The 11752-nt window shown below is 42.2% G+C and overlaps 1 protein-coding gene across 1 annotated transcript; it reads right to left on the bottom strand.

The window, feature by feature from the left end:
• Window positions 1-434: 434 nt before the first annotated feature.
• Window positions 435-6943, bottom strand: LOC117388028 (zinc finger protein 391-like). The gene is made up of 3 exons (XM_033985475.2): window positions 6601-6943; window positions 6042-6162; window positions 435-1893 (listed from the first exon to the last, which is right to left on the bottom strand). Exons 1-3 carry the CDS (start codon window positions 6800-6802, stop codon window positions 564-566), a joined length of 1653 nt encoding a protein of 550 aa, XP_033841366.2. The 5' UTR covers window positions 6803-6943; the 3' UTR covers window positions 435-563.
• Window positions 6944-11752: the final 4809 nt, after the last annotated feature.

The raw sequence follows: 11752 nt of genomic DNA, 5'->3' as shown, positions 1-11752 counted from the left end.
ACCCCTGCTCTGGAGGAACTCTCTCTCTCAATTGGCCTGGGAGCACCTATGGGTCCCACCGGAAGAGCTGGAGAAAGTGTCTGGGGTGAGGGAAGTATGGAAGTCCCTGTTTAGACTGCTGCCCCTGCGACTCGGATCAGCGGGAGAAAATGGATGGATAAAAAGTAACATGGTGATGTAAATATGTTATGTTAGCAGTTAATACTCCATAGAATTATCCTCTCTTTAAGAGAGGTGAAAGTTTCATGCACATTTTGAGTGTGTGTCAGGTGAAAAAAAGAGAGGGAGAGAAAAAGAAAGAATATAATGGATATAAACTGTATACATTTCTAAGAAGAAGTGTAGTTGTTGGTCAACCATGGCTCCACAAACATAACAATATTACCTTAGTTGTTTTAGTGTAAAATGGGTAGGCTCAGTAATTATACAGATGTTAAGCAAAAATATGTATCTATTTATTACAACATTATAACTATAACAATACACAATCTCATCTTCATTTTAAACAGGCTTTTGTTGTAACACAAACATAGCCCAAAACCTTCTGTCACGCTCTGTTGAAGTTACTTCTCTCCTGTGTGACTTCTCATATGTTTTATCAGAACTTTGCTCTGGGTAAATCGTTTATTACAGACAGAACACCCGTAAGGTTTGTCTTCTGTGTGTGTTCTCATGTGTAGTGTGAGTTTCCTCCTTTGAGTAAATGCTTTCTTACAGACAGAGCAGCTGTAAGGTTTGTCTCCGGTGTGTGTTCTCATGTGTCGGGTGAGATGACTCTTTTTAGTATATGCTTTCTCACAGACAGAGCAGCTGTGAGGTTTGTCTCCGGTGTGTATTCTCATGTGGTCTTTGAGAGTACTCTTTTTAGAAAATGCTTTCTCACAGACAGAGCAGCTGTAAGGTTTGTCTCCTGTGTGTGTTCTCATGTGTAGTGTGAGTTTCCTCTTTTGAGTAAATGCTTTCTCACAGACAGAACAACTGTAAGGTTTGTCTCCTGTGTGTGTTCTCATGTGTAGCGTGAGAGTACTCTTTTGACTAAATGCTTTCTCACAGACAGAACAGATGTAAGGTTTGTCTCCTGTGTGTGTTCTCATGTGTAGTGTGAGAGTACTCTTTTGACTAAATGCTTTCTCACAGACAGAACAGATGTAAGGTTTGTCTCCTGTGTGTGTTGTCATGTGTCGTGTGAGGTGACTCTTTTGAGTAAATGCTTTTTCACAGACAGAGCAGCTGTAAGGTCTCTCGCCTCTGTGAACTCTAAAGTGTCTTTTAAAACTGGTTTTTAAGTCAAATCTCTTTTTACAAACAGAGCACTGGTGTTTCTTCCCTGCAACTCCTTCAGCTGTTCCTGACACGTCCCCACTGTCCACAGTGGCTCTGGTCTCTGGTGCAGACTTGTATTTGGGGGACAGACTTGAGTTTGGTGCAGTGGTGCTTTTGGACTTGGTTGGAACTTGGTTGTAGTCGATTGGAGCACGCCAGTCTTCATAGGTGTCAGAAAAGTGCTCCGTATCTCCCTCTGTCTCGGGTAGGACACGTGTCTCTGTGCTGATGTCCTCTACCTGTGTGTCCTCTCTGTGGACACGTGTCTCTGTGCTGATGTCCTCTACCTGTGTGTTCTCTCTGTGGACACGTGTCTCTGTGCTGATGTCCTCTACCTGTGTGTCCTCTCTGTGGACACGTGTCTCTGTGCTGATGTCCTCTACCTGTGTGTCCTCTCTGTGGACACGTGTCTCTGTGCTGATGTCCTCTACCTGTGTGTCCTCTCTGTGGACATGTGTCTGTGAGCTGATGTCTTCTCCCTGTGTGTCCTCTCTGTGATCAATTTCTTTTCGTTGAGGCAGTGAGGACTCTTCTGTCTTCACACTGCCATCATTGGACTCAGGGACAGACCTGAAGAAAATAAAATAAAATCTACATAAATCAAAAACCAAAACTTTGGAACAATTGTCCTCTGAGGACAAGTCAGTCTCTTTGTCTACATAAAGTATTCTTTTTTATTTTTTATTTAACCTTTATTTAACCAGGAAGGTCCCATTGAGATTAAAAACCTCTTTTTCAAGGGAGTCCTGGCCAAGAGGCAGCACATTACAAAAACAAGTACATACAAACAAACAATGTTAAAATTGCATAGGTCATGAAAAACAGTTGCACATAATCGAGGCAGTCTGTAAGGCTTTGAGTTTAGTTTTAAAAACATTTAAGGACGACAGTTCAGTCAGTTTTCAGTCTTTCTGCAGCAAGTTCCAAGTAAAAGGTGCAGAGTGAACAAAGGCTTTCTTCCCCAGCTCTGTGCGGGCAAAAGGAACAGACAGCAACAACTGATCATTTGATCGCAAGGAGTAAGAGCCTCTATTTTTCCTTGTGATCGAAGTACAAATATAAGGAGGCAGCAATCCAAGTATGGCTTTGTAAATAAAAGTGTACCAATGCCCCTGCCTTCTAGTGGTCAGAGAGGGCCATTCTACTCTTAAGTACAAGTCACAGTGATGGGTCATAGATCTACAGTTGGTAATAAACCTCAGGGAAGCATGATACATAGTGTCCAACATTAGAAGACATGAAGAAGAAGCATTCATATACAGAATGTCACCATAATCCAGCACAGATAAAAAGGTTGCAGTGACGAGACGCTTTTTTACTGCAAAAGAAAAACACTGTTTATTACGGAAGTAAAAACCAAGTTTAAGTCTCAGTTTCTTTACAAGTTTTTCTATGTGTGGTTTAAAGGTGAGGGAGTCATCAGTATTCATGAACCACCTCTATGACATTTCCTTCAAGGGTGGACACCACTGGAATAGGCTCAGGGACCTTCTTAGAGTTTGAAAACAACATTAGCTTAGTCTTGTCAGCATTAAGAACTAATTTTAGCTGAATAAGTGAGTGTTGAAGAGCAACAAAAGCTTTCTGTAGGGATTCAATGGCCTGAGCAAGCGATGATCCATAACAGTAAATAACTGTGTCATCAGCATAAAAATGCAAATTTGTGTCAGAGACATTTTGACCCAAATCATTGATGTACAAAATAAACAGAAGGGGACCCAAAACTGAGCCCTGTGGCACCCCCTTGTGGACAGTAACAAACTTAGAACAAACACCTTCATGTTTAATGCATTGGGTTCTGTCATTCAGGTAATTTGAGAACCACGCTACTGCATGCTCTGACAATCCAAGGCTGAATAGTCTGTTTTTAAGACAGCATGATCAACAGTGTCAAAAGCTTTTGAGAGGTCAATAAAGAGTGACGCACAGTACTGTTTCTTATCCAGTGCCACAATAATATCATTTATCACTTTCATAGTAGCAGTGTTAGTACTGTGTTTTGCCTGACTGAAATTTGGAAACTATATCATTAGAGTACAAAAACTCTTTCAACTGGTCACAAACTAGAGATTCCAGAATTTGATAAAACACACAGATTTGATATTGGCCTATAATTAGTCAGCACCGATGGATCACCTCCTTTTAATAAAGGCAGAACAAAAGCTGATTTCCAAACTGATGGAATTTCTTTGGTTTTGACTGAAAGATTAAAAAGAATTGAGAGTGGTTCTGCAATAAAATCTGCTGCCAGCTTCAAAAAATAAGGTTCCATCAAGTCTGGTCCAGGAGGTTTTCTATGATCTATGAGATATGACCTTTAGAGCTTTATGCACTTCATGAACAGTAAAAGGTACAAAGTTAAAACAGTTTCCAGAAAACGTAGGGAATTCTGGGCAAGAGTTTGTTAAAGAAGTTCCCCCAGAGTCAAACAAGGAACCTGCTGATAAAAAATGCTCATTAAAGCAATTCAAGATTTCAGTTTTATCATAAATTGAGACTGAATCTTTTACAACAAATTTAGGAAGAGCTTGAGTTATTTTATTGGCAGAAAGAGACTTGATTACTTTCCAGAATTTCTGTGGATCGTTGAGGTTCTCAGTAGTGACAGACAAAAAATATTCAGATTTTGCCTTTTTGATAAGAGAAGTGCATTTATTTCTAAGATGTTTAAAAACAGACCAATCAGTGGAAGTATCAGTTTGTCTCGCCTTGTCCCATGCTCTGTTACGCTTGTGTATGCTATCTGCGAGTGTCTGTGAAAACCAGGGATTTTCTCGACCCTTAATTCTGAATTTCCGTAAAGGGGCATGTTTATTAACAATTTGCATAAAACTTTCATTAAAATATGTCCAAGCTAGCTCTACATCTGGTAATAGTCAGATTTTTTCCCATTTAACTATTGACAAATCATGATGAAAAGCCTGCTCATTAAATTGTTTAAGATTCCTCTTACAAACTATGTGTGGCTTACATTTTGGAATTGTAGCATTTCTACAAGCAGCAACAACACAGTGATCACTTGGTCATTACAAAAGACGCCTAGCGAAGAGAATTTATGAGGCACGTTTGTTAAAACCAAATCAATTAAAGTGGACTTTTCAGGGCATTTAAGATTTGGCCTGGTGGGAAGATTGACTAACTGGGTAAGATTGATAGAATCACAAAATACTTTAAATTCACCAGAAGATGCATTTAGCCAGTCCCAGTTCAAATCTCCAGCCATTAGTAGTTCAGTGTAATTTAATTTAGCCAAAAAGTGCTTTAATGAAGATAATACCTCTTTTGACGCAGATGGGGGCCTGTAACACCCAACAATAGTTACAGGAAGAGTATTAGCAATTTCTACATTCAAGGCCAAAAACTCCATTTGTTTGCATATCGATTGGGACAAAACAATAGAGACATTAAATCTTGATTTGACATAAATAGTTACACCGCCTCCTTTTTTCGGCCTGTAAGTGCGATAGACATTGTGACCAGATATGTTAATGTCTTCATTAGTAATAGATTTAGTTAACCAAGTTTCAGAAATTATAACAACATCTGCATCTGTAGATTTAACCCAAATTCTGACCATGTCCATCTTCGGTAGTAAGCTGCGCACATTAAGATGAATATATTTGACACCAGACAATGTTTTAAAATCAGAAGGAGTCTGGGAATATTGCAGCTCAGGGCCAGGATTTGGTTGCACATTTCCTGACAAAAGTAGAAGCAAAACAATCAACAGTCTCTGTTTCACATTTGATTTTGATTCAATACTATGACATGTTGAAGCCAAACTGAGACCTCCATTGTATAAACAAGTGAGATAATTATACAAAGCCAGAAGAGACTGAAGTTTAGGTAGGTCTCTGGGCAAAACAGGCATGTAATTAATGTCATGATCCAGCTGAATTGGTAACTGCTCTGATTTTTGCAATGTTATAGAGCATGTGCCTTTGCCAGAAATGCCTTGCAGATCAAGATTATTTTCAGAAGTTCCCCTATGTGTCCATAAACAATTGCTTATCCAAAGGTCCGAAAGGGCTAAGAGGCATATAAGAATAGTAAGTAATGCCATCATCCACAATTTTAGCACTTAATAAAAGTGAACAGTACAGACCTCTGGGTGAAACAAACCACTTAGCTCCAGGAGGATGGTGCAGGGACCAGACTTAATCCAGTTAGCTCCAGGAGGATGGCGCAGGGCTAGATATAAGCCAGTTAGCTCCAGGGGTGATGCAACAAGCTCAAGTCGGTTAGCACAGGTCCCAGAATGATGCAACAAGCTCAAGCTGGTTAGCACAGGCCCCAGGAAGATGTAGCAGGCTCAAGCCAGTTAGCACAGGCTCACAAAAAAAACTAAAACAGGGTAGTAGTGTAGGTCCACAGTCCACATGTATAGTAGGTGATAAAACAGAATTGCCACATTTTCAGGAATAAAATGCTCTAAAATCCATTAAAACTGGTAAAAACAGACAGACATCAAACAGACAAAGGACATGCTGCTGCCATCTTGGATGTGGGCGGGGTCATAGCCAATTTTTCATCCGTAGAGGTGAAGTTCCACGTGCAGCCAGTAGAATAAATTCTTATGTATAAAACCTGCTAACCCTGTACATGGGATTCAATCAGCACTTTATACTTCTGGCTATTCTTAAATGTCCCTGAATTCAGATGCATTTTTAATCTGATCATATTTTATAATAAATCGTGTTGAAAGTGATGGGACTCACATGTGCAGCTCCTCTTCCTCCTGTTTGATGTGCTCTTCTTCTGGTTCCTCTTTAATCTGTGGAGTCTCTGGGATTTCCTCTTTCAGAATGAGACCAGGACTCAGAGGGGACATGTGGACACCTGCAGGAGACAATGGGCAAACAAAGATGACAGTTACACAAACACAAACATACATATTGTTTGTCAGTGAAGTTGTCCATTTAGTCCAAATCCAAACGTTTTGAGATCAGGATTGTGTCGTCACACAGAATATTCAGTTCCCCTAATGTTAAACCAATGGAGATTTGAAGATGCTAAATACAAACCTTAGCGTTCATTCAAAAGTGTTCACATACTATAATGTGATGGGTGTGTTTAGCAGCAGCTTATCGGGCTGTTACACGGCTCTTTTATACTTGTATTGTTGTTGCTAATGCGTGTCTATGGACGTACGGCACATTTGTGTTGTTTTTAACTTCCCGAGCTCTAAAGTTCTACAAGTTCTGTTCATATGGACTTTGCTTTTCTCCTCATTTCACAGAGACGCTTTAACACGTGGCTTGGACACAATAAACTTACCGGCTCTGGTCAGCACGACTCTCGGGCTCAGAGCGCTCAGAGTCGAGTCCAGGAGCCGTTGCTTTCTCTCGTTCTCCTGTTTGCAGCGACACAGTTCCTCCTCATATTCTGCTGTGATTCTTTCAAACAGCATATATATGTCTTCAGCAGCCGCAGTCAGACGCTCCTCCACCAAAGCTCTCAGATTTTGGCCTGTGGACATTTTACAAACCGTTTGGTTTGGTCACTTTCTTCTGTTTTCTCTCTCTTTTCCCTCCTAGCTGGTTGTCTTGGTAAAAACTCGCTCCTTCCGGCGCTACTCGCTGTGACCGCGTGGCGTGTTGCTGCCCCACACTGGTCGCCCGTGGTACTGCAGTAGAGGGACGTTTAGATCACTTCTGCAACTGGACATAATTGAGATAGACAAAAGAATATCCATTATTGTACTATATTGTGGGGTCGATCTGGTTGATTTAAAAAAAAAAAAAAAGAAAGAAAGGTAAATACAAAAAACAACAACACGTAAAGTAGTGATTTTAGACATCCACAGTCCACACGTGGCCACTCAGTCCTCAAATAAAGCGTTTTTATTATTATTATTATTATTATTATTATTATTATTATTAATTTATTACAAATATATAAACAATGAACAATGGCAAGAGGCTTAAGGCATGTGCAAAAATATTAAAGAAATGTGAAAAAAATAAATACAGTAATACATTTTAAATTCTAAATTCTGTACAAAGTACTTATGTTTTCAGGGCATTTGGGTTTAAATATTCATTTAAAGAAATGATGTAAGAGGACAAAAGGGATGTAAATACAGCAAGTTTGGGCTTCTGGTTAGAAAATTAACGACAATGAATCTGATAATTTGAGAGGATTAGTATTAGATTGAATACGTAGATATTTTTTTTCCCCACATCTTTTTTCGAAAACACCAAAAATTATGTTTTGCATTAAGTTGTAGGTTTATATCAAGCTTTCTTTTCACAAACAGAAGTATGTCATTCCAAAAGATTTGAGTGTATGACCAATCCAAAAACACACATGGGTGTTACTTCACTGCTGTGACAGAATGAACAAAGATAATCTACATTTAAGAGAAATATTGAAATAACAGCATTGACAGGGTAACGTCTATGTAGGATTTTCAAACCTCACAAATCTTATTAGTTACAAGGTATTTCCTTGGTAAAAGCCAAACATGTTTCCAATTAATGTCCGTAAATGCATTGTTCCAAAAAAACAGAAGCTGGTTTACTGATGGCTTCCCTTACAGCAGGGGTGTCCAAACTTTTCACAAAGAGGGCCGGATTTGGTGAGGTGAAAGTGTTTGGGGGCCGACCATTCGGCCTGATCATTCTTTGAACCATTAATATTAACTGCAAATTAATTATTTAATTTTTTTTTTCTTTTTATTGCAAATGGCTTTCACCTTTCAAAAACAAAATTAACGTAAAAAGTAAACATTTAAACTGTGTTTTTGATAATCACAATAAAATAAATTCACTGAGATTTTAGGATTTATTCACCTCAGAAGGAGAACAAATAACTTGCACTAATGTGAAGGGTGAAACTGAGATCTGGACTGTAGTAAATAAACCAGGTCTGGCTCAAAGACAGTGGTTTTGATGCGCAAAGTGTCACACAGGTGAGAGTCAGTTAGATTTGTCCTCACAAAGTTCTTGTTAAAGTTCATAACCAAGAATGTCTTCTCACACAAATATAACCAAACAAACTCAGCATTTTCTTAGCAAAGGTTTGAATTTCTTTAAACTTGTCTCTATTCAGTTGGCGATAAAAGTCAGTGAGCTTGAACATGTGTATTTTACACTGGTCAACAGTGCTGACGGGCCACACATAATTATTTTTATTCCAGATGCTGAGGGCCAGTGGAAATTTGTACACGGGCCGCAATTGGCCCCCGGGCCGGACTTTGGGTATGCCTGCCTTACAGTAAGTTCTCTTGTAAGGTACTGTGTGCTGTGTGCACTGATTACGGATCCGTCTTCAACTGAGTTGTCCTCGGTCAGAAGGAACAGGCAGACTTCACTTGTATGGTTCAGGGATGTTTATTTCAGGAGGAGGGAGCAAATGACATCGAGGGGTTGATTGTTACACAGAGTTTGCGGTGGTGTATCCCCATGTAGATGTGTGTATATGTGTGTGTGTGTGTGTGTGGTTATCTGAAAGAGAGACAAAGTATATATGTATATTAGCAAAACCAGAAACACCACTAAGCCATAAAATGAATGAACAGGGGGAAAATGGCATGTTATAACGCAAAGAACCACAGGGGGGCGCTCTAACACAATAAAATAACTTCTACGTAAACCTTAAGGGTTCGTATAAATGTAATAATAAACAAATGGACAAAACTGTACAAAATGAGTAAATGCGCTATTTACAGGCAGATGCAGTGAAGAATATGAGCTACTGGAATGGGATGGCCCATGGATGGAGACAACTGAGGCGTTGTTATGTAGTAATTGCACATGGAGCACATCGCATGATAGGAATACACATTCGTAACATAAACTGGCTAAATACAGCATTCGTAACTAATTACAAACAATACTTACATCGCATGAACGCACACAGGACTCATACACACAAGACTGGGTAGGATGACCTGCGAACATGAGGCTCCGCTCCTAACACTGTAATGCGGTACAATGAATTCGCGGGCCACGGCCTTTCTAGAACTACAATATTAACAGGTGCATCATGGGTAATGCAGTGCAGCGGACTTTTAACAGCCGCCCCTGTATTTGCAGGGCAAATACACACATGCAAAGGTCCACTAGTTTGGAGAAGTGCTGCCAGTATCCTCAGGCATTTCCGGAAGCTCCACTAGTTTGGTTACGGGGCGAACATAAATACTGTCTTTAACTTTCACCTCTGCAGCTCGAACAATGCCGTCTGATCCTGGGAAAACCTTGATGACTGTGCCAACAGGCCACAGTCCTCTGGGGAGATTTGCATCTACAATCATAACAACTTGTCCTACAGCAACATTATCAGTAGACTTCCTCCATTTTTGTCTCAGCTGGAGCCCAGGGAGGTAGCTCTGGACAAAGCGCTTCCAGAAATGGTCGCTGATTACTTGACTGTGTCTCCATCTCCTGTTAGACAGAGCATCATGAGGGCCATATACTGCTTGTGGTAACGCTGCATCATGCCGCCCCATTAACAAGAGGTTTGGTGTGATGGGGTCACCGTCAGCCACATCAGATGAGGCATACCCAAGAGGTTTGGAGTTAAGGATGCCCTCAACCTCTATTAGCGTTGTAAGCAGGACTTCCTCTACCACAACTTGATCCTTCAGGACAACCCGCAGAGCTGATTTGACTGACCTGATGTCCTTTCCCAGGCTCCCCCAAAGTGAGGAGCATGCGGTGGGTTGAAATGGAAGTTAATGGTTTGTTTGGCTAACTGTTGTTGTAGTTCTGGGGCCATGCTCTCAAAGGCGGTCTGGAGCTCTTTGTTACCACGTCTGAAATTCGTGCCCTGGTCTGACCACAGCTCGTACGGCTTCCCCCGGCGTGCAATGAACCTGCGTAAAGACATAAGAAAAGAGTCAGTGTCAAGGCTAGGCAGGAGATCCAAGTGCACACATCGTGTCGTGAGGCACTTGTAGATGATCCGCCAGTGCTTCTCTCTCCTGCGGCCGATCTTAATTAGATATGGGCCAAAGCAGTCTACGGCTGTAGACCAGAATGGGGGTTTGTAAAGTCGCAGTTGAGACGAGGGAAGGTCGGCCATCTTGGGAGTAGAAGGAGAAGCACGCCATCTTCTGCAGTGCACACACTGGTACTGATGTTTCTTGATGGCCTGATGTCCTCTGATGATCCAATATGTGCGGCGTATCTCAGCATACAGTCTTTCTATGCCAGGGTGAAGGAGCTGAGCATCATAATGCTTTATGATGAGTTTAGACAGAGGGTGATCTGTCGCCAGCACAATAGGGTGAATGCTGTCTGGGTTTACCCCTGTGACCTGGCGCAGACGGCCTCCGACTCTAATCAGACCACTAATGTTGTCATACTCAGGAGAAAGAGCACTCAGACGGCTGTTTGAGTGAACAGGGTGGCCCGCTCGGAGGGCTTGGACCTCCTCTGGGAAACTGTCAGTCTGCGCAGAACAGAGGAGCTGTACCTCCGCCTCCAGACGCTCCGCTGCAGTGAGAGGAGTGGCTGCCCCATGCAGGGACTGCTGAGTGGCCAGGATCAGGTCGTCCAGGGATGTGTATTGTGCTGGATCTGGGAGGTATGAATGAATGTTGCCTTCCTGAGCTCCTCACTGCTGCAGTCTGTAGGATCTGTTGGGGCCTTTGGCCACATGTCCTTGGGCTGAGTTAGGAAGCTTGGGCCTTGTGACCAGCGGCCCGGGACAATTAACTCTGCCAGAGACTTGCCTCTAGTGATGTCATCAGCAGGGTTATCGTCAGAGTTTACATAATGCCACTACTCGGGGGATGTCAGCTTCTGGATCTCACAGATTCGGGTTCCCACAAATACTTTGTAGTGACAAGAGTTGGACTGGATCCACTTCAGCACTGTAGTGGAATCTGTCCACAGGTAGACAGACTGCAGGGGGATAGTGAGTTCTGTTTGGAGCACCTTAGCCAGTTGGGCTCCAGTAAGTGCAGCACACAGCTCCAGTCTGGGCACTGACACCTGTTTGCGGGGTGCTACCCTAGACCGCGCCATGATGAAGGAGGTGGATATGTGCACTTGCTGTTCACCCTAAGGTAGGCTACAGCTCCATAAGCCCTCTCAGAGGCATCACCGAAGATGTGAGCCTCATATGTCACACTGCTGCTGTTGGGAGGATGAGCATAACAGCGGGGCATGGTGATGCGCTGGAGGTGTGACAGCTCAGTCTCCCACTCAAGCCATGACTGGAGCAAGGTGCCTTGTATGGGATCGTCCCATCCTCTCTCTGTACTCGACAGGGCCTGCACAATCAGTTTCGCTCTCGTAGTGTAGGGGCAGATATAACCCAGTGGGTCATATTGACTGGTCAGTACCTTGTACACGTTGCGCAGTGTAACGGTGGTGTAAGACACTGGGCGATGCTTGTATCCCAGAACGTCAGTTGGGCAGTGCCAGCTGAGACCCAATGTTGACTCTTGAGGATCAAGGCTCTTGAAGTTCAGCCACAG

Source organism: Periophthalmus magnuspinnatus, chromosome 20 (genome assembly GCF_009829125.3).
Source record: "Periophthalmus magnuspinnatus isolate fPerMag1 chromosome 20, fPerMag1.2.pri, whole genome shotgun sequence".
Lineage (NCBI taxonomy): Eukaryota > Metazoa > Chordata > Actinopteri > Gobiiformes > Gobiidae > Periophthalmus > Periophthalmus magnuspinnatus.
This window is presented reverse-complemented; position numbering and strand designations above follow the sequence as displayed.